The 23,181-nt window shown below is 50.2% G+C and overlaps 1 protein-coding gene across 1 annotated transcript in view; it reads right to left on the minus strand.

The window, feature by feature from the left end:
* The window catches only part of MMEL1 (membrane metalloendopeptidase like 1), a 35,547-nt gene extending 12,772 nt beyond the window's left edge, over window positions 1-22,775 (minus strand). The window contains exons 1-10 of the mRNA XM_043485904.1: window positions 22,567-22,775; window positions 7,008-7,085; window positions 6,240-6,299; window positions 4,798-4,959; window positions 4,545-4,625; window positions 2,672-2,767; window positions 2,174-2,292; window positions 1,627-1,692; window positions 184-318; window positions 14-103 (exon numbers count right to left, since the gene is read on the minus strand). Coding sequence (XP_043341839.1) covers window positions 14-103; window positions 184-318; window positions 1,627-1,692; window positions 2,174-2,292; window positions 2,672-2,767; window positions 4,545-4,625; window positions 4,798-4,959; window positions 6,240-6,299; window positions 7,008-7,085; window positions 22,567-22,720 — 1,041 coding nt within the window. The 5' untranslated portion in view covers window positions 22,721-22,775. The remainder of the gene's footprint in view (window positions 1-13; window positions 104-183; window positions 319-1,626; window positions 1,693-2,173; window positions 2,293-2,671; window positions 2,768-4,544; window positions 4,626-4,797; window positions 4,960-6,239; window positions 6,300-7,007; window positions 7,086-22,566) is intronic.
* Window positions 22,776-23,181: the final 406 nt, after the last annotated feature.

Genomic DNA, 23,181 nt, shown 5'->3' on the forward strand with positions numbered 1-23,181 from the left:
GGGCGGGGCTCACCTTCAGACCGAACCTGTTCTGGAGCTGCTCCAGGTCCATCCTGTGGTACAGGGCAGTGACGTCGTGGCGCTCCTCCTGGGGGGCCGTGGCCTGCAGCAGGGCGGGTGGTCACAGGGGCCGGCATGGCCGGCCGGTCCCCCCGCACCCCCCCGCCCGGGGCACAGCCTCACGTTGGCCAGCTGTGTCTCCAGCTCCAGCACCTGGGCCATGTCTTCCTGCACCAGGTCGTTGTTCTCGGGGAGGTTCAAGTCCGCCCGCAGCATCGTGGCCACCGACACCATGAACTGCAGGTAAGCTTCCCGTACCTGGGCCAAAGGACGCAGGACAAAGTCTGGTGGCCTCGGCCGCCTTGGCCCCCATGGTGCTCTCTGTGGGGGTGGGGTGGGCATATGACAGAGAGCAGCCCTCAGGCGCTCACCCAGACAGGCATTGCAGACGGCTTGTGCCTCCCAGAACAGCGCCCTCAGTCCTGGGGCTCACCACTAAGCCTGGGTAGGGGGCTGCGAGCTCTGTGTGGATGGCACCTATGTGACCTGCATCAGGCACTCAGGGCCAGGCTTCCCGCTCCATCCCTCCGGTGTGTGACCAGGGCCTGAGACCTAATCCAGAGAACCGCACGGCCACATGGGAAGTGCAGGGCACACAGTAGGTGCTGGAAAAGGCTCAGGGTTCAGGGGGGCTGCCCCAGCCAGGCTGGCCACAGCTGGGCACTGGGAATCAGTCCTGAGGACGTGTGCCCGTCTTGGACCCGTCTTCTTTGTGGCCCATCATCTGTGGGCCGGAACCACAGAGGCCTCCTCCTCTCAGTTGCCTGGCGTCAGGCTGGGCTAGTGCCCACACGCTAGTGTTGGTAGGCTCCGCTCCCTGGCTGCCAGGTGTGAGCCCATCCACATGCTCCAGCCCCTGCTGCTCTGAGCTGGGTTCCTAGGTCTGATCTCCTACCCCACAGCCCATCCACAGTTTCTGCTTTTGGTTACCCTTGTCCTTTGTCTTGGCTGGTCCCATCCTTCACAGCCTAGCTCACAGCCTGCCTCTTGCGGGAGGCCCATCATATTGCTTCCGGGTCATGGGTCATGTCACCTCCTGCCTTCCCAGCCCACTCCCAGTCTTTCCTCTCCAACTTCCCCCTCTTCCCCTCGCTGGCCCTGTCCTTGCCACTATTTGGTTCCCCATTTCTCTCCTCCTGCGTGCACAAGCAGGACAGCTCAGGGAGCAGACTTAGGGCCTAGTTGGTGGCTGTGTTCAGATCTCTACAGGCCCTGAGCTGGCCGCATGGACTCTAGTCCTGCCCTGGCAAGGGGGCGGGCAGGGTGTGCCCCTCAGGGCTGCAGGGCTGAGCTGATTGCCAAGCCTGGCTCCAGGGGTCCAAGGGCACCTCTGCAACAGTGACAAAGGCAGGGGTCCAAGTCTGCATGTCTAGCCCTCAGCACCGGGATTGAGCAATGCAGGTGCCCACAAAGGCTAGCTGTGGGACAAGGGTGGGGCAGACACACAGGGAGCTGGGCCTCAGGGGGCCCTCAAGTGACACGCAGGGGGCACCCGGAGCAGAGGGGGCAGGCAGGAAAGTGCCGGGGGTACGGGGCTGATCTAGCATCGGGCAGCCCCTGACTCACCTTCTGGTTGTTGCCCTCCTTGAAGTAGTACTCTCGGGATGGCATGCCCAGGGTGGGTTGGTCTATCTGCAGACAGAGTGTGGGAACCTGGGCACGGAGCCAGGTCCCCAGCTTCGCCCCTCCCCCAGACTGTGCCTGGCAGGAACCTGAGCTCCATGTGGAGTGCTTGCAGGCACCAGCCCCAGCTCCTGCCCTGGGCTGGCCTGCGGGTGGGCTGAGGGTAGGCCTACCTGCAGGGCCTTGGGCACCCTCTCCCGCCCCCCAAAGTGAGGGCACATTCCACACGGGTCCTCTGTGGCCTTCTAGCTGTGGCCAGTGGTAGCTCTCTGAGGTCACACTTTCTGAGCTGGTGCCAAAGGTCTGGACAGAGTGTCCCGAAGACCAGCTCGGCACATGGGCTTACTCCTGGTCAGGACCTGGGTCCCAGAAACCCAGATGGTCGGCACCGGTCCCCTGTGCTGCAGGTGTGGATGAGCGCAGGGCCCCGGAGCACACCAGGCCCACCCGGCCCTGCGGAGCCCCGCCTCCCCGGCCCCCTGGCTCGTACGTAGATGATGTGCCGGCTGGAGTTCTGGTCGTCGTTCCAGATGAAGAGGTCGATGAGCACCCGCCGGTTGAACTGTGCGTTCATCACGGCCAGCTGCTGTTCCAGCTCCCACTGGGGGCCTGAGGGTCAGGGCCTCATGCTGGAGACCCGCCGGCCTTGGGGTCTAGCCCAGCCCCTCGTCTGATGGGGAATCCCAGAACTCGGGGGTGTTGGGGACCCCAGCTTGTGGCAGCAAGCACACCAGTGGGCCTTGGAGGGGGGTTGGGGTCGCCCTTCCCCACATTGTCCACAGGGAACAACAGTGAGGGAAGCAGAGCCTGCCCTGAGAGCTGGAGCCCTGGGTCTCTCCTTAGGGCTCTGGAAGGGATGCCACTCTGTAGAGCTGGAAGGGACCAGCTGCCCAGAGCCCACTAGCAGCTGCTGCACACTGCCCAGCTCAGGCCTAGAAGGCCTCGGCTCCAAGGAGCCCCAGGCCCAGGGCCACCTGCCCTGCCTTACCTACGCTCTTGTTCCACTTGTCCATGGCCACTGGCCAGCCTCCCACCACCTCTAGGATATTCAGCAGGGGCTGTGAGTCTCGCTTCTCTATCTCACCTGAAAGGGGAGGGAGCGGTCACTCACCCGATGCCCGGGTGTGTGTATGTGTGTGACACCTGCTGCACACCCAGGTATGCTGATGCCCAACACTAAGTCCGACCCTCCCTACATAGACTCTGCAGAGTGGGACATGTGGGGCCCTGGAAAGAGCAGAGACGGGACACAGGCGGGGAGGGGCCCAGGGTTGATGAAAGCCAAGGTGCCACCAGGACAAGGGTATTGGGGTCTGTGACCCAGAGCAGGTGGAACTCAAGAGGCCCAGGCAGCACTCTGGGCAGGGGTGGGGGACCAACTCGACGGTGGGGAAGCCCTCGAGCCCTCCAGTCCCAGCATCGAGTGGTTGAACTGCTGACAGAGCTCGACACACAACCTCCCAGTGTGTGGTGGTTCAGGAAGTTTGGGAGAACCTGGGTCAAGAATCAGTGTAAGTGGGAACAGAGAGGCCTGTGGAGTAAGCAGAAACTTCGGGATGGGGAGGGACTGGCCAGTCACTTGATCTGGACGGGCTTGAGAACCGGCTGGTGGGGGAGTGGTCCGGGGGGAGGGGGGCCAGGGCCTGGGGGAGTGAGAAGTATGGTATCCCACGTGGCTGGTGAGGGCACACTGGGTTTGCTTTCTTGGGTCCCAAGCTGAGAGCAGGTTCAAAACTTAGGGAATCCTGGCAGTCTCAGGCCGGTTGTGGCAAGAGTCACCGGCTTGCTGGGCTAGTTCCCACAGGTGATGGACTGGCCACCAGGCTGCAGGCCGTGGGTCACACCTGTACTTCTATACTCAGTCTGGCATTGTCCTTTTGGATATTTGGTCTCTCAGGTCAGAAACTCTATACATGTGGGAACCCAGGACACCTCCTTCACCTGGCAAGTGCTGGCCAGACCAGATCAGGTGACCTCTTGTTTCCATGGGGAGGAGGGAGTGCACCAGCCAGGGGTTGCAAAGAGACACCCAGATAATGCTGGGGTCCCCACAAGTCCCACTCAGCTACACCAGGAACAAGCTCCTCCTTCCAGAGACCTCGGGGAAACAGCCAGCCTTGAACCCTGGCACCGAGGAGCTGTCCCCAGAGCAGCCAAAAGCATGAGCTAGGCTTGAAAGCCCCAAGGCAGGTGGCCAAAGGGAGATGGTCGGAGGGGCCCAAGTATGTGAATACTCCTAATAGGGACCAGCGCCCCGAGAAATCCCCCAATACCCCCCCAACATACACACAGGCATACACATATACACACAAATCACACAGACACACAGATACATATACATACACACACACAAAGACACACACACACATATACACACAAGCATACAAAGACACACACAAACACATATGCCTATACACACAAAGACATACATATGCATATGTATACAGAACATGCACACATATACACAGACACACACTACACATATCCACATATATGTGTACACACACACACACACAAATGCATAAATACACAGACATACATACACCAATACACATTCAAACATATACACACACATTCCTACACATGCATATATACACAAGCACACACACAATAGACATACATTCGCATCTATGCACACACATGCATCCCTCACTATCTCTCTACTGCCTGAAGATGTGCTGCCCACAAGGGTCAGGGTGTGAGCTGGTTCTGAGTAGCTGGCAGTCAGCCCATGCTCACAGGAAGCCTGGACCCTATGGTCAGGCAGTAGGGGCACACGGTCCCCCCAGATGAGTTTGCGGTGGTGCCCTGTCCCTTGCTCTGCCGAGGGTCCTGGCAGGGAGGCCCCATTGGCCACTCACTCTCGTTCATGCAGGAGCGGTAGAGCACCTTGGCCTTCTGCACGGCCGGCCGGTCCTTGGAGGTGGAGTTCTCCAGCACCGCTGCGGGCAGAGAAGCCGAACAGAGGCCTCAGGTGACTGCTGGTGGGGGGGAGGATCAAAGTCCTAGCCCAGGGTGAGGCTTCATCCCAAGGGACTCCCTCTCCCCAGCCCGCTGGGTGAGGAGGGCTCTGCTGGCTGTCCCCCTGCTCCCCGTGGTGGAGGCTGTGCTCACCTTTGAGGATGATCTCCAGCTCGTCCCGAAGGATGTCGAAGACGCTGTAGCGCGAGTTGGTCTCAGGGATCACGTGGCGCCGCAGCCAGCCCCCGCACGCGTACTGGTAGAAGTCGTCACACGGCTCCATGGACGGGTCCATGTTCTGGAGGATCCTGGCAGCTGTTCGTCCCCAGAGGGTGCGGAGGGAGAGGGGGGACCCGGTGTGGATGGCCCGATGGGCGGTCAGATATTCAGTCACAGCCAAGTGCCCTCAGGAGCGTTAGTCACCCTGGGACCTCAGGGCGGTTGGAAGCAGGGGCTCCAGCTCTAGTGTGTGTTAGTCGCTCAGTCGTGTCTGACTGTTTGCGATTCCATGGACTGTAGCCCCTAGGCTCCTCTGTTCATGGGATTCTCCAGACAAGAACACTGGAGTGGGTTGCCATTTCCTTCTCCAGGGGATCTTCCCAATCCAGGAATTGAACCCAGGTTTCCCACACTGCAGGCAGATTCTTTACCGTCTGAGCCACCAGGGAAGCCCCCAGATCTAGGGACCCCAGTTATCAGCCACACAACCTTGGACCCCTGTGACCGCTCTTATCCTCCCCTTCCACATCTGCAAATCTGTGATGCCGGTGGTCTGGGCCCACATGACTTGCAGCAAGTGCTCGACGCTGGCCCTGCCCCAGAGCCCTTAATGGGTCACTGTGTCCGTGGGGGATGGTGGCTGTCATCCACTACGGGGCTTCATTTCCTGTTGGAGGGCTGTCTTTGTCCCCAGAACCCCAAGTGGCAGGGACAGTGGTGGGATGCTTTCAGCCGGGCTGGCCAGGCTGGACCCCCACCCAGGACCCTCCCTCACCTTCTGCTTTACGTGGCTGGGACCTTGCAGGAGGCAGCACTACACGGGTCTCTCCACGGCCCCAGTGTGGGCTGAAGAATCACATTTCTGGGTTTTTACACTAGTGTTTCTTTGTACCCTTTTCACTGTGTTTTATCTGCAAATAGCTGCACGTGGCACCCAATTTTAAGATGAATTCCTGGGAGAAAACTCGAGAGTGTGTGTGTGTGTGATCTTCTTTCTGTAAATGCGAAAAAGAGCATGTGGGGTCCCTGTGCTAGCTTCGCTGTGGTCACAAGGGCCTCAGTGGGCAGGGAGCGACTTCCTGGGCAGCACAGCGGGTGAGACACCCGCAGAGGAGTCCCTGCCTGTGTTCACAGCTGGGTCTGCCCACCAGCCCAGCACCGTGTGTGTGTGTGTGTGTGTGTGTGTGTGTATACGTGTATATATGGGTTTATGTGTATATGTGTAGGTATGTGCATGGGTGTATATGTGTGTATGTAGTGTCTGTGTGTATGTGTATATGTGTGTGTGTGGCTCCTCCTGGCCTTGGACAGTGCCTACACCACCATCACCGCCACCCCCCTACCCGGGGCAATGCTCGGCAGGGAGGCGGGCTTACCTGCCATCACGCAGCCAGGGGTGGTGCAGGTCTCGACCTTGTCCTTGGGGGTTCTGATCTCTGCAGGTAAGGAGCAATGAGCGTGAGTGCAGGACGAGGACGGTCAGGTGCCAGTGGGGCAGGCAGGGGTGGGCGGGGCACCCGTGGGGTGGGGACGGCTGAAGTGGGCAGGGTCAAGCTTCAAAGTCATCCCACCCCCTTGTGGCCCAGCCTGGGCCCTGAGGGCTTCCTCCCCGGGTTGCCCAGGCCTGGGCCTTAAGTGAGGGTAAGCTCATTCTGGCTTGACCCCTGCAGTGACCCTGGAACCCCTTTACACCCTCTGAGCCCCCTCTGAGTGCTGAAGCCGGACATGGTGCCCTCCACCCTGTGGCCCAGCCATCTCCCACCCATGAGCTGTCACCTCCTCCAGGCAGTCTGCTTGTGCTGCCCTGTCGCTGCACGCCCCTACTCTCTCCCTACTTTCAACCCCCACCATCTGGCCATGTCCGTGGAGCAGCTCCCAGTAGGGCTGCAGTGTGACTCCTGCCGGTCCCCAGGCTTGGGGAAGCATCCTGCATCTAGCAGGTGCTCATGACTGCATCCTTACCACTGCCTCCCCCCACCTCCCGGACACTGTGTCCTGGGCAGGACCACACCCTCCTGCTGCACACTCCAGCTTGCAGTGGAACCCGGACTGGCTATAGGCTCCCCGGCCCTTGCTGGTGGCTTGGCCCACGGGGGTGCAGATTCCTAGCCCCCTCCCCGTGTTGAGAGGGGAGGCAGGGCTACCTCGGGGTGCTCGTTTTACAGTGTTCTTCTCTTCCTTGGAGAAGCAAAGCCGGCTAGAAAAGAGTGGCAGCGGCTTCCCTGGGGAGAAACACAGCACTCAGCTCTGGGGTGGTAGGGCCTGTCTGGGGCAGTACAGGCATTCTCCTGCGGCATTGGGGGGTGGAATCGTGCATGGGGTGGTGGCCCTTGCCCGCTGTAATGAGGGCAGGTCATCAGTCAACCAAGACAGGGGCCCCAGCAGAACTCAAATCAGTGGAGGGGGTGGAGCTCCCCTGGCTTGCCAGCCTCTTTCTCTGGGCCCACCTGCCTGGTGCCCCCCTCCCACTGCCGGACCCGTAGGGGTCCTGAGGCAGGACCTCTTCCCCTAATGAAGTGCCTTCTGACATCCTCCTTGACCGGGGGATCATGGGCCTCACCCAGGTCAGGGTGGGCAGCTTCTGGAGTCTGCTAAGGCAGGGACAATGCACTCCTTTAGGGTGAAAGGATGTCCTCTGGGGGGGTGGTGGGTAACTTCCTGACCCACCCTCCACACCCTCAGCTCCAGTTCTACCACTTTTATTGGCAGCTGAGAGTGCAAAGCTGCCCTCCATCATTTGTCTACTGCGTGGGAGGGACCACTGCTTGGTCAGCATCGGCCTGAAGGGGTTGTGAGAAAGACAGGCCAGTGGCAGGAGGGGGTTGATCAGGTCCAGGGAGAGTACCCACCAGCCCTGGCCACCTTCCCCACCAGGGAGACACGCAGAGGGCCTTGTCCAGGTCAAGGCTGAGGGATACAACTATGGGGGGTGCAGGAGGCCCTGGACATTCTGGTGTCTCCTGGGGGCTGTGATCTGGGATAGGGGTAGGGAGAGAAGTTTCCCTGCCATCTGTTTCTTTGTCCGTGAGTCCAACTTGTGTTAATATTATCAACCAGTCCTGGTGCTGGACCCCGGAGAATCAGATCTAAGGCCCACACAAGCCCTGCCCTTAAGGGGCCCCCGGTTCAGTGGAAACAGGAGATAAGTGATACATAGATTGAGGCAAACGGTTTAAAAGCAAATCTGAGCTTTGGAGATGAGGAGGACAGTCTCACAGATAAGAAACAGAAATGCAGTGCTGAGTGGGTGCAACATCTGTCTGCCCCATGGGCATGTGCCAATTACAAAAACCCACAGGGCCTCCAGACAAAGGCCATGCCTTTGTGGAAGAGTGGACTAGTTATCTGAGCTCTGGCCAAAGAGACAGTGGTGAATTGGGGGTGGCAGGGAGGACAGGGAGGAAGAGGCCTTTGCTTCTGATTAGGGCGTGGATTGTGGCTCCCACCTGAATAAGGACAGCAAGCTAGAGAAGCGACACGAGAATTTTAGAAAGCAGCAGAGAGCTGAAGACATAAAGAAACCCAAATGAATTCCACAAAGAGCCAAGCCCTCCCAGGACCAGAGGGACCTGTGGCTATTTCACCTGTGCCTGGGGCGGGGGAGGGGCAGGGGGAGGGGCAGGGGGAGGAACATGCCTCCTACAGAGTGGAAGGATTGGTAACAAGCCCTTTGCACCTGCTGGGCAGAGAATCCACCTGCAAAGCAGGAAACACAAGAAATGCGGTTTTGATCCCTGGGTCAGGAAGATCTCCTGCAGAAGGAAATGGCAACCCAGTCCTGTATTCTTGCCTGAAAAATCTCACAGACAGAGGAGCCTGGCGGGCTACAGTCCATGGAGTCCCAGAGAGTTGGACATGACTGAGTGACTAAGCATGCACGCCTGCATTGCACCTGCCCTTGGGCTGGTGGGAGGGATACTGGGTTCCAAGGAGCCCCTGTCATAAGGCTCTGTTTCTTTCTCTGGGGCCTCCCCTGATGCACTGCAGTGATGCAGATGAAGGCAGGGCCAGGGCAGGAAAGCTGGGAGAAATCCTCCCCCATGAGGAAGCAGGCAACTGTGACCCATAACCAAGAAAATAAAAGCCCAAAGTGGATTTGTTGGTGAACAGATACCAGAGTTATTTAACTTATTTAACTTCTATGCAGAGTACATCATACAAAATGCCAGGCTGGATGAATCACAAGCTGGAATAAAGATTGCTGGGAGAAATATCAACAACCTCAGATATGCAGATGATATCACTCTAATGGCAGAAAGTGAAGAGGAACTAAAGAGCCTCTTGATGAGGGTGAAAGAGGAGAGTGAAAAAGCTGGCTTAAAACTCAACATTCAAAAAACGAAGATCATGGCATCCAGTCCCATCACTTCATGGCAAATAGATGGGGAAAAATTGGAAACAGTGACAGATTTTATTTTCTTGGGCTCCAAAATCACTGTGGATGGTGACTACAGCCACGAAATTAAAAGATGCTTGTTCCTTGGAAGAAAAGCTATGACAAACCTAGACAGTGTATTGAAAAGCAGAGACATTTCTTTGCTGACAAAGGTTCATATAATCAAAGCTATGGTTTTTCCAGTAGTCATGCATGGATGTGAGAGTTGGACTATAAAGAAAGCTGAGCACTGAAGAATTGATGCTTTTGAACTGTGGTGTTGGAGAAGACTCTTGGGAGTCTCTTGGACTGCAAGGAGATCAAACCAGTCCATCCTAAAGGAACTCCAACCTGAATATTCATTGGAAGGACTGATGCTGAAGCTGAAGCTCCAATACTTTGGCCACCTAATGTGAAGAGCCGACTCATTGGAAAAGACCCTGCATAGTATACACTCTCTGGTATAAAGATCAATGCAACAAAATAGAGGATCCAGAAATGAACCCACACAAATATAGTCAACTGACATTTGACAGAGGCACAAAGGCAATTCAATGGAGAAAGTGTAGCCATTCAATAAGTGTTTCAAAATGAACAACTGGATGTTCAAATACAAAAACAAACCAAAAAAAATTAGACACAGGTCTTATGCTTTACACAAAAATTAACTCAAAATGAACCATAGAGATAAATATAATATACACAGTTTTAGCATTTCTTGAAGTAGACAGGAGAAAATCTTACATGACCTTGGTGATGACCTTTAAAATAGGACACAAACTGTGGTCCAGGAAAGAAAATACTTGACAATTGAGACTTAAAGAATTAAACTGAGAATTAAGAATTAAAGTGAAAAACTTCTGCTCTGTGAAAGTCTTGCTAAGAATGAAAATATGAGCCACAAACTGAGAGAAAATATTTGGAAACACACATTTGATGAAACACTGGTATCCAAAAGTTACAAAGAACTCTTAAAACTCAAAAGTAAGAGAACATAAAAGATATGAAGACACCTAACCAAAGAAAATATACAGTTGAAAAGCAAACATATGAAAAGATGCTTAACATCATTTTTCATTAGGGAATGTACATTAAAACAACAGTGAGGTAACATAACAGACCTATTTGAATGGACAAAATAAGCAACTGATGATATCAAATGCTAATGAGGGTACAGAGCACTGGGAACTCTCACTCATTGCTGGTGGGGATGAAAAATGCTACAGTTGGAACTGTTGTCTTAGAAGACAGTTTGCCAGTTTCTTACAAAACCACAGACTTACAACATGACCAGCAACTCCACTCCTAGGTGGCTACAGAACTGACTTCAAAACTTACATCTATGCAAAAACCTAAATGTGAATATTTACAGCAGCTTTATCTATAACTTCAAAAAAACTAGAAGCAACCCTGATGTCCTTCAATAGGATAATGAATAAATTGCATTATATTTATTGAATGGAATTTTCATTCAGCAATAAAAAGGAAAAAGCTATCAAGTCACAAAAAGGTGTGAATGAATCTTAAGTTGTATATTGCTAAGTGAAAGAAGCCAGATTGAAAAAGCTACATACATTGATTCCAATTATATGACATTCCAGGAAAATAAAGCTATAGAGAAAGTAAACAATGACTGCCAGGGATTTGGTAGAAGGTATGAAGTAGAGGTGGTACTGGTGGATGCAGGAGAGGTGAAGCACAGGGAAATTTAGGGCAGTGAAACTATTCTTTCTAATACTGTAATGGTGGGTATGACATATTAAACACTTGCAAAACCCCACAGAACTTTATACCAGAGAGTGTAAACACTGATGTATATAAATTTTAAAAAGACCGTTTAGAAGGTCATGAGACCCCAGGATGAAGTGCAGCATGAGAATTTAAATATATCACAGTGAGTGCAGTAACCTCACTGAAAGGGGTGGGAGCACAACATGCTGAGCTCACTCACCTTGGAAATGAGTAGATTCCACAAGACTGAAGGCAAAAGAGCTGTATGCAGCACTGTGCTCTAGTTGATAAAGTTCTCCCCCATGGGAATACATGTTAACAATTCTGAAACCATAATATGAGTATGTTGGAATTGAATAAGTAGGCAAGTAAATAACAGAAGGCCAGGTGCATCAATGCTGCAAGAGGAGTTACAGATAAACAAGGAGAGGGGGCAGAATGATCCTTGTGGTCATGGAGTAGAGGTGGGGACATCAAAATAAATTCATGTTTAGCTTACATACACTGACAGATACATATACAAATGTTTATAGATAAAATGAAAGACATTAGCCTACAGATTCCAAAACTGCAATATATCTCAAGTAGGACAAATACAAAGAAACTGCATGTAGCAGCATTAAAATCAAACTACTAAGAACTACACAGAGAGAGAGACATTTGTAAAGGCAGCCAGAGGAGAAAAAGACTTCAATTCACGGGAGCTACAAAAAACAGTGGGTCTTCCCTGGTGGCTCAGTGGTAAAGACTCTGCCTGCCAATGCAGGAGATGTGGGTTCAATCCCTGGGTTGGGTAGATTCCCGGGAGAAGGAAATGGCAACCTGCTCCAGTATTCTTGTCTGGGAAATCTCATGAACAGAGGAGCTTGGTGGGCTAAAGTCCATAGGGTTGCAAAGAGTTGGACACAACTTAGCAAATAAATGACAGCAACAATAAGATTAATGGCTGGCTTCTCATCACAAATAATGTTGCTCAGGAGATGAGGCAATGAACCTTTGAATGGATGCATGAAGAAAACAAACTATCAACTTAGAATTCTATATTCAGCAAAAATTTAGTTAACAAGTGAAAATGAGATAAAGATATCTCAGGTAAAAATAGACAGACTTTGTCTCCATTACAGATGCACTCACTACAACAAACATTGGGTTGGCCAAAAAGTTCATTTGGGTGTTCTGTAGCATCTCACAAATGAACTTTTTGGCCTACCTAATACTAAAGAAAGGATTCCCACAGGAAGAACAGCTAACTAGTTGGGAGTACAGGTTTGTGGGAAGGAATGACCATGACCAGAAAGGAAAGCACAGAGTAAATGGGGTGAATGAAGCATCATGGGGACCCAAACAGTGCATCTGTCTGACCTGCTGTCTGTCTAGTCAGACAAAACCAGAACCTATGACCAGCACTGTGGAGGTAAGTTCATTTCTTCTCCATGCTATGTCCCTCTCTCATTTCCTCCACTGCATTCCCAGCACAGGCTGCTGTAACTTTCTGAGTGGGGAACATTCCTGGGGTAAGTTCATGTGATGCTATAGCTCAAGAATTGCCCGAGGATGCAGTGGGATATTGACAAAATGTTTTTGAAATGGAATAAGGCAAGACCACTGTGTTTGTGCACATCACCTTTAACTTACACCACCTCATTTGTGTCACCACCTCCACTTGCCTAATGAAAAAACCAGCCGGCATGTGAGGTCATGCACCTATGGCCAGTCACTCACTAGTGAGTGGGCAAGTTTGGCCTTCCAGCCCCCATATTCTCATTCAGAATCTGTTCTTCTGAGCAAGAGAAAAAGCAAATCAGCAAGGGCTTGACACAAAAGCTGAACAGGAATGAAGTCTTCCTCTAAATCTAAAATAGGATCAATGGACACAAGCAAACAGACCCTCAAAAGGGATATTTCCCCATGGATTCCAGAAAGAAGTAGCCTTCCTTATACCAAATTGACATGTGTTCTTTGTTCTTTTTTATATATGCTTGAATAACTTCTGTAATATACCAATTATTTTCATACAGACTCTCTACATTAAAAAATAACTAAATTTTCCTTTGAATGATCTGTTCTCCTAAAGGTTGTCCTTGATGTGAATAATTTGTTACCTCTTTCTGTTTCTCTGCTCTTCCTGTTTCTGTCTCTATATCTAACAAAAGAGGGCAAAGAAGAACTTTATTGGGTGGAAAACAACTGTCCTCCCTGGAGAATGTATACTCCCAGGCTGATTGTCATGCAGGTATGGAGCATGAGTCTACATGATCCTGTGTCAAGGAAACCTCAAGCTGAGAAATTAATTTTAGGCTGGTAGTGTCTCCAGGTGCCTGATGGAGATAAACACACATATTCTCTGGAGGAAAACTTAGCTCAAGTAACAAAGGATTCTCACAGACAAAGCCAATTTGAACATGGTCTTAGGTTTATGAAAAGACCAGCTTCCATGAGTGAGAAACAGCTAACAGCAGGACTAGAAACCCAAGGATTCATATTTTGGGATTATCTGATCCAGAATGTGTGGAGGCTGGCATCACGGGTCCCAAACCTTGACATCTCTCTGCCTCTATGCCTTTGTAGTTGCTACTCCCGAGGAGGCAGAAAATATGTCCTCCCTCCCTTCAGTGTGGGTTTGCCCCTGTAGCTTTGGTAATGATGTGTTCCAGTTCTGAGGCCAGGTCCTAAGTGTGCTCCTACTTGTCTCCATGAATTTGTACATGGAGAAGGACGTGCTTGCTTGTCCTCATAGGAAGATGAAGTTCATGGTACAGAGCTGCCCTAGCCGAGCCTGACCCACATTAGGTGAGCTGCCACCAACCCACTGATGAATGTGTGTCGTGATAAATAATTGTTGTTTTAAGCCCCTGAGTATGGGGGCAATTTGTCAGGCAGCAGTAGCTAGCTGATGTAGAAATAACTCAAGTATGTTTGAAACATTAAAAAAAATAGAAAAAAATCAATTTGGAAAAGAATCACTTGGAAATTATAGAGATAAAAAATGTAATTGTTGAAATTAAATTTAAAAAAATCCAAAATGGATGGGCTAGTGGGAGATACAACAGAACTGAAGACAGATTTAGTCTTCAGATTTAGTAAATTTGAAGTAGTTCTAAAGAATTTACCCACAATGTGGGGCAAAATCAAAGAGATGGAAATTTTTCTCTAAAAGATATATGAAAGGTAGAGTGAGAAAAATTGAGTGCATACATAATCAGAATTTAAGAAGGAGAAAAAAAGATTACATGGTAGCATGTGTATGCACTTGTGCTAAGTCGTTTCAGTCATGCCTGACTCTTTGTGACCCCATGGACTGTGGCCTACCAGGCTTCTGTCCATGGAATTCTCCAGGCAAGAATATTGGAGTGGGTTGCCATGCCCTTCTCCAGGGGATCCTCCCTACACAGGGATCGAACACACATCTCTTATGTCTCTTGCAATGGCATGTGGGTTGTTTACCTCTAGTGCCACCTGGGAAGCCACAATATTAAAAAGACGGTAGCAAAAAATAAATAAATAAATAAAAAAATAAAAAGACAGTAGCGACAAGTTTCCAAAATTAATAAATGTTATTAATGTTCAGATTCAAGAATCATAACAGACCCAAAACAGAATAAATAGAGTCCCATAGTTAGGCGCCTCATGGTAAAAATGCAGGATACCAAGGGGAAAACAGTTCAGTGAGGAAAACAGTTCATCTGACAAGAAGGACAACTCATAACAGCAGCAGCAGAAGTCAGAGACAGTAAAGCTAAATCTTCAGGATACTAAGTCTGTAGGTCCAGATTTTTTAACCAGTTAAACTATTACTGAAGGATGAGTACCAAATAAAGTCATATTCAATTAAACAAAACTAAGGTTTGCAATTGAAAAGAGTATTTCAAAGCTGTGCTCCCAAACCTGCTTGATCACAGGAAAGGCCTAACATGCTGGTTATATATAGTACAGTTTCAGAGTTCTTACCTTATAAGATTTCTTGGTTTTGCCCAGATGGAGGCCTATTATGGACTAAATGTTTGTCTCCCCCTCCCCACTCCTTATTAATGTGTTGAAGCCTTAACCCACAATATGACTGCATTAGGTGATGGCAGTCAGGAGGTGATGAAGGTTAAATAAGGCCATGTGGTGGGGTCCTGATCCACTGGGGCTGGTGCCTTATACGAAGAGGAAGACACCACAGAACTGACCCTCTCTGCTGCATGAGGGCATAGTGAGAAGGTGGCTGTCCACAAGCCAAGAAGAGTCCTCACCAGGAACTGAATTGGCTGGTACCCCAACCTTGGACTTCTAGACTCGAGAACTTGGAGAAATAGATTTCTGTTGTTGAAGTCACCCCAACTATGGTATTTTGTTATGGTGGCCCAAGCAGTAACAGTTAGGACCAGACATGGAACAACTGAGTGGTTTGAAATTGAGAAAAGAGTATGACAAGGTGGTATATTGTCACCCTGCTTATTTATCTTCAATGCAGAGTACATCATACAAAATGCAGGGCTGGATGAATCACAAGCTGGAATCAAGATTGCTGGGAGAAATATCAACAACCTCAGATATGCAGATGATACCACCCTAATGGTAAAACATGAAGAAGAACTAAAGAGCCTCTTGATGATGGTGAAAGAGGAAGTGAAAAAGCTGGCTTAAAACTCAGCATTCAAAAAACTAAGATCATGGCAATCCATCCCATTACTTCATGACAAATAGAAGGGGAAAAAGTGGGAACAGTGGCAGATTTTGTTTTCTTGGGCTCCAAAATCACTGTGGACAGTGACTACAGCCATGAAATTAAAAGACGCTTGCTCCTTGGAAGGAAAGCTATAAGAAACCTAGACAGTGTATTAAAAAGCAGAGACATTATTTTGCTGACAAAGGTCTATCTAGTCAAAGCTATGGTTTTTCCAGTAGTTATGTATGGACATGAGAGTTGGACCATAAAAAGGCTGAGTGCCAAAGAATTGATGCTTTTGAATTATGGTGTTGGAGAAGACTCTCGAGAGTCCATTGAACTGCAAGGAGATAAAACCAGTCAATCTTAAAGGAAACCGGTCCTGAATATTCATTGGAAGGACTGATGCTGAAGCTGAAGCTCCAATACTCTGGCCACCTGATGTGAAGAGCCCACTCACTGGAAAAAAACCCTGTTGCTGGGAAAGAGTAAAGGCAAGAGGAAACGGGAATGATGAGAAGGCAAGAGGACAAGATGGTTGGATGGCATCACTGACTCAATGGACATGAGTTTGAGCAAGCTCTGGAAGATGGTAAAGGACAGGGAAGCCTGGTATGCTGCCGCCCATGGGGTCACAAAGAATTGGACACAACTTAGTGACTGAACAACAGCAAGTGGATTGAGATGGGGCCAGAGGTTCCTGGGCAGACAACTGCCCCAGGTTCCTCTGATTATCAAGCAAGTTCAGCAAACGCCACCCTAATCAGCGCTCCCCAAATTTAAGTGCAGAGGATCCCCTGGGGATTAGGAGCAGGTCCTCATTGAGCAGGCCTAGGGTGGGCCCTGAGTTTCTGAATTTCTAACAAACCCCAAGGTTACACACTGTCTGTGGACACACTGTGAACAGGAGACTCCAAAAGCATGTACTTCAGAAAGAAGGAAAACTACTTCATAAGGTGGAAACCACGGACTTATCCACAACAATATGTGATCAGGGTGGAGGACAAGAAGAGTAAAACTACTCTAAATGCTTGTGTTATTTGGGAGAAACATGAAGATATTGACTAACTGAGTAAGTCAAATATGCAAATAAGATTTAAGGTATATTAGTTTAGCTTTCTGTTTATGACATCAAATGCCACAATAGAACATCATTCCCTTTGTAACAATAGGAAAATAGTCTACAGAAATCAATACTTTTCTGGAGACCTTCTAGGATATGCAGAGGTCAGAAGGGGACCCAGAAAACAGAGTGACAAGCCCCACCAAGCAGAGATGGGACTGTTATACCTTTGACAGGAGGAGTAAGAGACGGTCACCATACAAGTGACAAAGTAAAAAGAAATCTGCTAACGTTTTAGTGAATTCTTTTTTTAAAGGTCTGAAATGTTCTTTTTAAAACTATTTATTTTTGGCTGTGCTGGGTCTTCGTTGCTACACATGGGCTTTCTCTAGTTGTGGTGAGTGGGAGCTACTCTTTGTTGAGGTGCACAAGCTTCTCATTGCAGTGGCTTCTCTTGTTGCAGAGCACTGGCTCTAGGCTTCAGGAGTTGCGGGACGTGGACTCAGTAGTTGCGCTTCCCAGGCTGTAGAGCACAGGCTCAATAGCTGTGGCACACGAGCTTAGTTGCTCTGTGGCATGTGGGATCTTCCTGGATCAGGGATTGAACCCATATCTCCTGCATTGGCAGGTGGATTCTTTACCACTGATCCACCATGGAAGCCCCTTAAAGTGTTCTTGAAGGCTAAATGTGAGTTAGCCAGTGTGGAACAGCTGGAGCTTCAACACATGGGGATTTTGCATTTATTCACCAGCTATTTCCATGAACCCTTACCAGGTGCTGATGAGAAAGAGTGGGGCAGTTCTCAGGAGGCCAGAGAGAGTCCCCCTCAGTGGCACAGGCATGCAGGAGATTATCTGCTTCTGCCGCAGTGCCTGCACATTGTGTCTCATGCTTGCCTGGACTTTCCTCTTGTGGGAAGCAAGAACTTTACACCACTGAGAGGAAGGGCAGTAAACCTTCTCACCCTCCAGGGACCAGGTGAAAATCTACTGGTCTGGAGGAGAGTCTGATGTAAAAATCCTCTGCTCATGGAAGAGGCAAAGGAGAGCCTTGTGGGCCCAGGATCTTAGCTGAGGTCTGCTGCTACTAGGTAAGTGGGAGGGGACTTAGGGAGACAGCAAAGTTTGATGGACATGGGGATCAGGGCAGGGATGCTGTGACAGCTCCACTTCAAGACTGAGCCTGGGCCAGGACACCAGAGCTCCCCCACCCCTTGCCAGCATAAGCCAAGCACTAAAGAGCAAGGGCCACCTACCACCTGTGGAGGGACAGAGGCACAGAGGAGAGAGAGACACAGAACTCTGTGTCACACACCTCTAGGGACTGCTGATTGCTGAGGCTGGAGCAGGAGCAAAGTGGGGCCAGAGGTTCCTTCTCTAAGCACAAGTAATCATCACTCACTGCTGGAGAAAGGTGAAGTCTGCAGGGCACCGAGGGTGACAAGGGTGAAAACAAAACCCCAGATCAGCTGCCTCCTGACTAGATGGATTCAACCACTCACACTAAGACTGACAGAACAGGTGTGCTTATTTCTGGGTACAAGTACTATTTACTCCAGTCTCTGCTCTTTCTTTAGATGTCCAGCATTCAGTAAAAATGTGTGACACAGAGACACACATACACACAGGGAAGAAAAAGCAATCCACTACCATGAGATAAATTAATCAATAAAACTAGACTCAGAGATGGCTCAGATACTGGCATTATCAGAAAAGGACTTCAGAATAATTATGATTAATATGTTAAAGGATCTAATGGAAAAGGTGGATAATATGCATGAACAGATAAGAAATTTCAGCAAAGAGATGGAAGCTGAAAAGTGGAAAATGGGAAACATCAGAAATATAAAGCATGTTATTAGAGATGAATTTAGGGTTTCTTTAACTGGCTGACCAGTCCAGTAGATACAGCTGAGGAAAGAGCCAGTGAACCTGAAGATTAATTAGGGTCAAACTCTTCAAATTGTATCACAGAGAGTAAAAGAATGAACAAAATCTGAACTGGGCATCCAAATACATGTGGGATAATATCACACCATCCTACAGACATGTATGCAGAGTCTGAGGAGGGTGGAAGAAGCAAGAGAAAAAGGAGAGTCCTTAAACAAGATTGCTATTAAAAAACCAAAAATAACAAGGAAAGGAAATATAATCCAGCTAGTCTTCATACCTCAGCTATGAAAAATACTCAGTCAGTAAAACTATTGTAGTGATGAATATGGATTTATCAAAGGCAATGATGTAGTTATACTGGGACCATAGAAGCCTGGGTGGCTTAAGAAGCCAAATCTGCCTCCCATTTGGGATGTCAATAATAATACTGATAGAGGATCAATGACAAATCTAACATTCTATTACAAAATCTGATCCTAATATCATGATAGACATTTTTCTAAGTGTTTTTGATGTATTAAATCATTGAACCCTCAAGTAAGCCTCTAACTATGTTATGTGCCGTTTTACAGATAAGGAAACTGAAGCACAAAGGTGTGATGAAAACCCTCCAAGGTCACATAGCTGGGATTTGGGGAGGCTGGCAAGCCCACGAGGCTGTCAGACTTTGGAGCCTGGGTATTAACCACAATCTTATAGTGCCTCCCTGTGATATAGCAATGACAGTAGAGAGAGAAGAGTCCAGAGATGAAGTTTAGACATTCCAGTCCAGGGATTGGCAGTATTTTTCTGTAAAAGGCCAGATAAGTATTTTAGCCTTTGTGAGTCACATACAGACCCTGTCTCACCTACCTGATTTAGCTCTTGTAGCATGAAAACATCCATAGGCAATATCCAAGTGAATGGACACAGCTGTGTTCCAATAAAACTTTATTTAGAAAAACAGGCAATGGGCCAGAGGTATCCAACCTCTGCACTAGACAATGAATATGACAGCTTCTGAGGAGCATAATCCCAGGATGGGCAGGAGTATAGGCCTGGGACTGTATTTGTTACTATAAATTCTATTTTAAAAAGTTGCTTTTATGAAAAAGGCTTGTCTATAACTTTTGAAAAACATATTAAAATGAAAAAATCTGAGATAACCATTAAAAAGGATTAGAAATATAAAACTTTCAAGCTAGTTAAGGTAAAATGGAGTGAAAAATAATAACCCAATCCAACAGAAGGTGAGGAAAAAAGAAAAAAGGCATTGAAGCACAAAATTACACAATAGAAAAAAACATACATTTTTGTGTGAATAGACATAGTCTAAATCCTCCAGGTAGAAGACAGAGAATCCACCTATACATGGTTCCAAAAGACACACACGTAAAGCTAAAGAGACAAAGCTTCAAAGAAAAAGGATGGAGGAAATAGAGAGCAAATGCTAACTCCGATCAGATAAAACAGAATTTCAAACAAAACATAATAAGGCAAAAGGCATAGTAAGACATAAAGAGGCACTACACCATTATACAGACTTCCCTGCGGCTCCGCTGTTAAAGAATCTTCCTGCAATGTGGGAGACCTGGGTTTGATCCCTGGGTTGGGAAGATCTCCTGGAAAAGGAAAAGGCTTCCCACTCCAGTATTCTGGCCTAGATAATTCCATGGACTGTATAGTCCATGGGGTGGCAAAGAGTCTGACACAACTGAGTGACTTCCACTTTCACACCATTACACTGAGTGAAGATACACTGATTCTAAATTTGTATCCGTATAATAATGTTGCTTTTTTTTTTTTTTGGTCATGCCCTTGGTACTGAAAGCATGGAGTCCTAACCACAGGACTGTCAGGGAATTCCCTTAATGTAGCCTGCCAGTGCAGGAGACTGAAGAGACTTGTGTTCGATCTCTGGGTTGGGAAGATTCCTTGAAGAACGGAATGGCAATTCACTCGGTGTTCTTGCCTGGAGAATCCCATGGACAGAGGAGCCTGGCGGGCTAAAGCCCACGGGGTTGCACAGAGTTGGACATGGCTGAAGTGATACAGCACACAGCACAGACAGTCTTAAAACAGGCAATTTAATACTTGACATAACTACAAGGAAAATTGAAAGTTCTCTAGGGCTAAGTTTTAGTACACACATCTTTCAATAATTAAAAGATCAAGAAAATGGAAAGAAGCAAATATATAGATTTGATTGACCTAATAGATGTACTAAGCCTCATCTGTGTCTCCACTTTCACCTAATGGTGATTGGGTGTATTCCACATGCACATGTGGATTATTTACAAAACTGACCTTGTATTGGCCCTAAAACAAGTCTCAGCAAATACCAATGAATCAGTATCACGTAAACCATGGTTTCTGATGAAAATTCAATTAAGTTAGAGACCAATTACAAAAGGCAACTAAGAAAAAAATCTCCATGTATCTAGAAATTTAAAAGAGAGATTTCTAAGTAATTCATGAATCAATGAAAAGAAAAAAAAAAACAAAAACAGTGGATGAGAAAGTACTTAAGAATAAATAATAACACAGCATATAAACCCTTCCACAGGCTCTACAGGACCTGAGGCAGAGACTGGCTATGGGTCATTTGTGGGGGTAGGGGAGGACACAGGAGCCCTGGAAGATACCCCACTTGTATTTAGGGAACCAGGCGGAGGAGGAAAGGCCGTTACAGTCAGGGTGGGCTCACACTTCTCAGTACTGCCTGGATGAGGACTGGGGTGGGGTGGGGGGTCAGCCCAGTCCCCAGGAAGCCCCTCAGCTGGGTTTCTGCAGCCCAGTAGCTGTGAACAGAGGTTCCCTGGGGTCCCTCTGAGAGCTCTGTGATGCAGTGCTCATCTACCCTGACAGAAGACCCAGGGTGGCCAGAGACCAAAGCAGCTGGCAGGGTCCAGCCGGGCACCTGGTCAGGCAGGAGCAGCCCTGGGTGGAGGGGGAATGCCCACTACATCTGGGGGTGGTGCCCACTTTTGGTTCAGAGAAACAGCACTGCCCAGCAATGTCTGGATGGTCCCACAGCAGTGCAGGTGGCTCCGGTCAGTGAAGGAACATTCTAGTACAAAGACTGCCACTGCCCTATTGTTGAGGGTGCTGGGGTGGTGGTGGAGATGGTGTCTTTTCCTGCAGATCCTCCTGAGTCCTGAGCCTGCTGCCCACCCATCCGCCTGCAGGAGGAACCTAGAGCACCTCCCAGCTGGTGTCCACCCATTGCACATGCCCCTTGGGGCAGCAAGGTGCTCCAGTGGGGACAGTTGGCACCCCAGGGCTTGACCTGGGCTACCTGGTGCCCAGGTGCAGACACGTGAGCGCCTCCCCTTGTTTCCCATGCCTCGTGACCCCAGGAGGGGACAGTTTGGGCTCTGTGAGTGGGGGTGTTCCAGCAGGGTGTTCTCGCTCCCCCACCTCCCTAGGACCCCAGCCTGCTCCCACCCTCCCCTACAAGGGTCGAAAAGCAGAGCCTGAGACGCCAAGAGGCCGGGAAACCCAGGCCGTCAGGGGCCGAGGAGGAGGATCCCAGCGAGGTCCCTGCTGGCGGAAGCCAGGGAGGCGGCAGGTGAGCGCGGCGGCCGGAGGATGCTGCTCCCCGAGTCCCAGTGCCGGAGCGCGGGCTCCTGCTGCTGGGCCGGCCGGGAACTGCAGCGCTCTGTGCGGCAGCGGAGGGGAGGGGGCGCGCGGATGGGGCGGGGGACAGGGTCTACCGCTTCTCGGAAGTCCGGCAGAGGCCCGCCGAATCAGAACCAGCATGGTGCCAGCCCGCGCCTGGGCAGAGCCTTCCAGAAAGGGCCCCGGTCCCCACAGGTCAGTGCCCCTCATCTCCAGGCTACAGCAGAGCCGGGCCGCCCGCGGTGCCCCGCGCAGACCCCGCCTGCCCTGCTCGTCAGGCGGGCTCATCCGAGTGGGCGGGCGCGCAGACCTTCCGGAGGTCGGGTGCGGACGAGCGCAGCGAGCAGGATGCTCGTGACCCGTCCGGGGGAAGGGGGCGCCCCCACTCACCTCTGCTGTCGGCGTAGAGGAGGCCCAGGGTGACCAGGGCGCCGGTCACCAGGAGCAGCAGCAGCAGCAGCCCCGCCTCCAGGAAGCCTCGGTGCTTCTGCCCCGAGCGGCCGGCGATCTCCACCATCCCCACTGGGCTCTCGGGCTTGCCCATCGCAAGTCTCTAGACGGGGAAAGAGCACAGCGGAGGAGCCCCAAGGCCAAGGCAGGGGCGGCGTCCACCCGGGGTGGGGCGTCAGGGCAGCGGGGGCTGGGTGTGGCGCTAGGGAGGCCCTGCCCGAGGCTGGAGGGTGCTTGGCCCTTTTCTCCATTCCAGGTCCTGCGCCTGAGGGCTCTCCTCCCTCTCCCAGGGAGTCTGAGTGCCGGAGGCGGCCCGGGATGGGTCAGGCCCGGCCCTGGCCCATTGACAGTCCCTTTTGGAGGTTGGCCTCTCTAAGTCTGCTTTCGGGCAGAGATTGGTCTGGGGTCGCTCAGCTCACAGCTTGGGGTGGGCACGCAGGACCCAGGAGACCCAGCTCCCAAGCAATCGAGGGGCTTCTGCAGCGGATCCTGCCTGGGGCTCTTGTCCCGATTTGGGGGATGTCCTGGAGCTGTGGGCCCCCTGCATCAGGGACA

This window comes from Cervus canadensis, chromosome 13 (genome assembly GCF_019320065.1).
Source record: "Cervus canadensis isolate Bull #8, Minnesota chromosome 13, ASM1932006v1, whole genome shotgun sequence".
Classification (NCBI taxonomy): domain Eukaryota; kingdom Metazoa; phylum Chordata; class Mammalia; order Artiodactyla; family Cervidae; genus Cervus; species Cervus canadensis.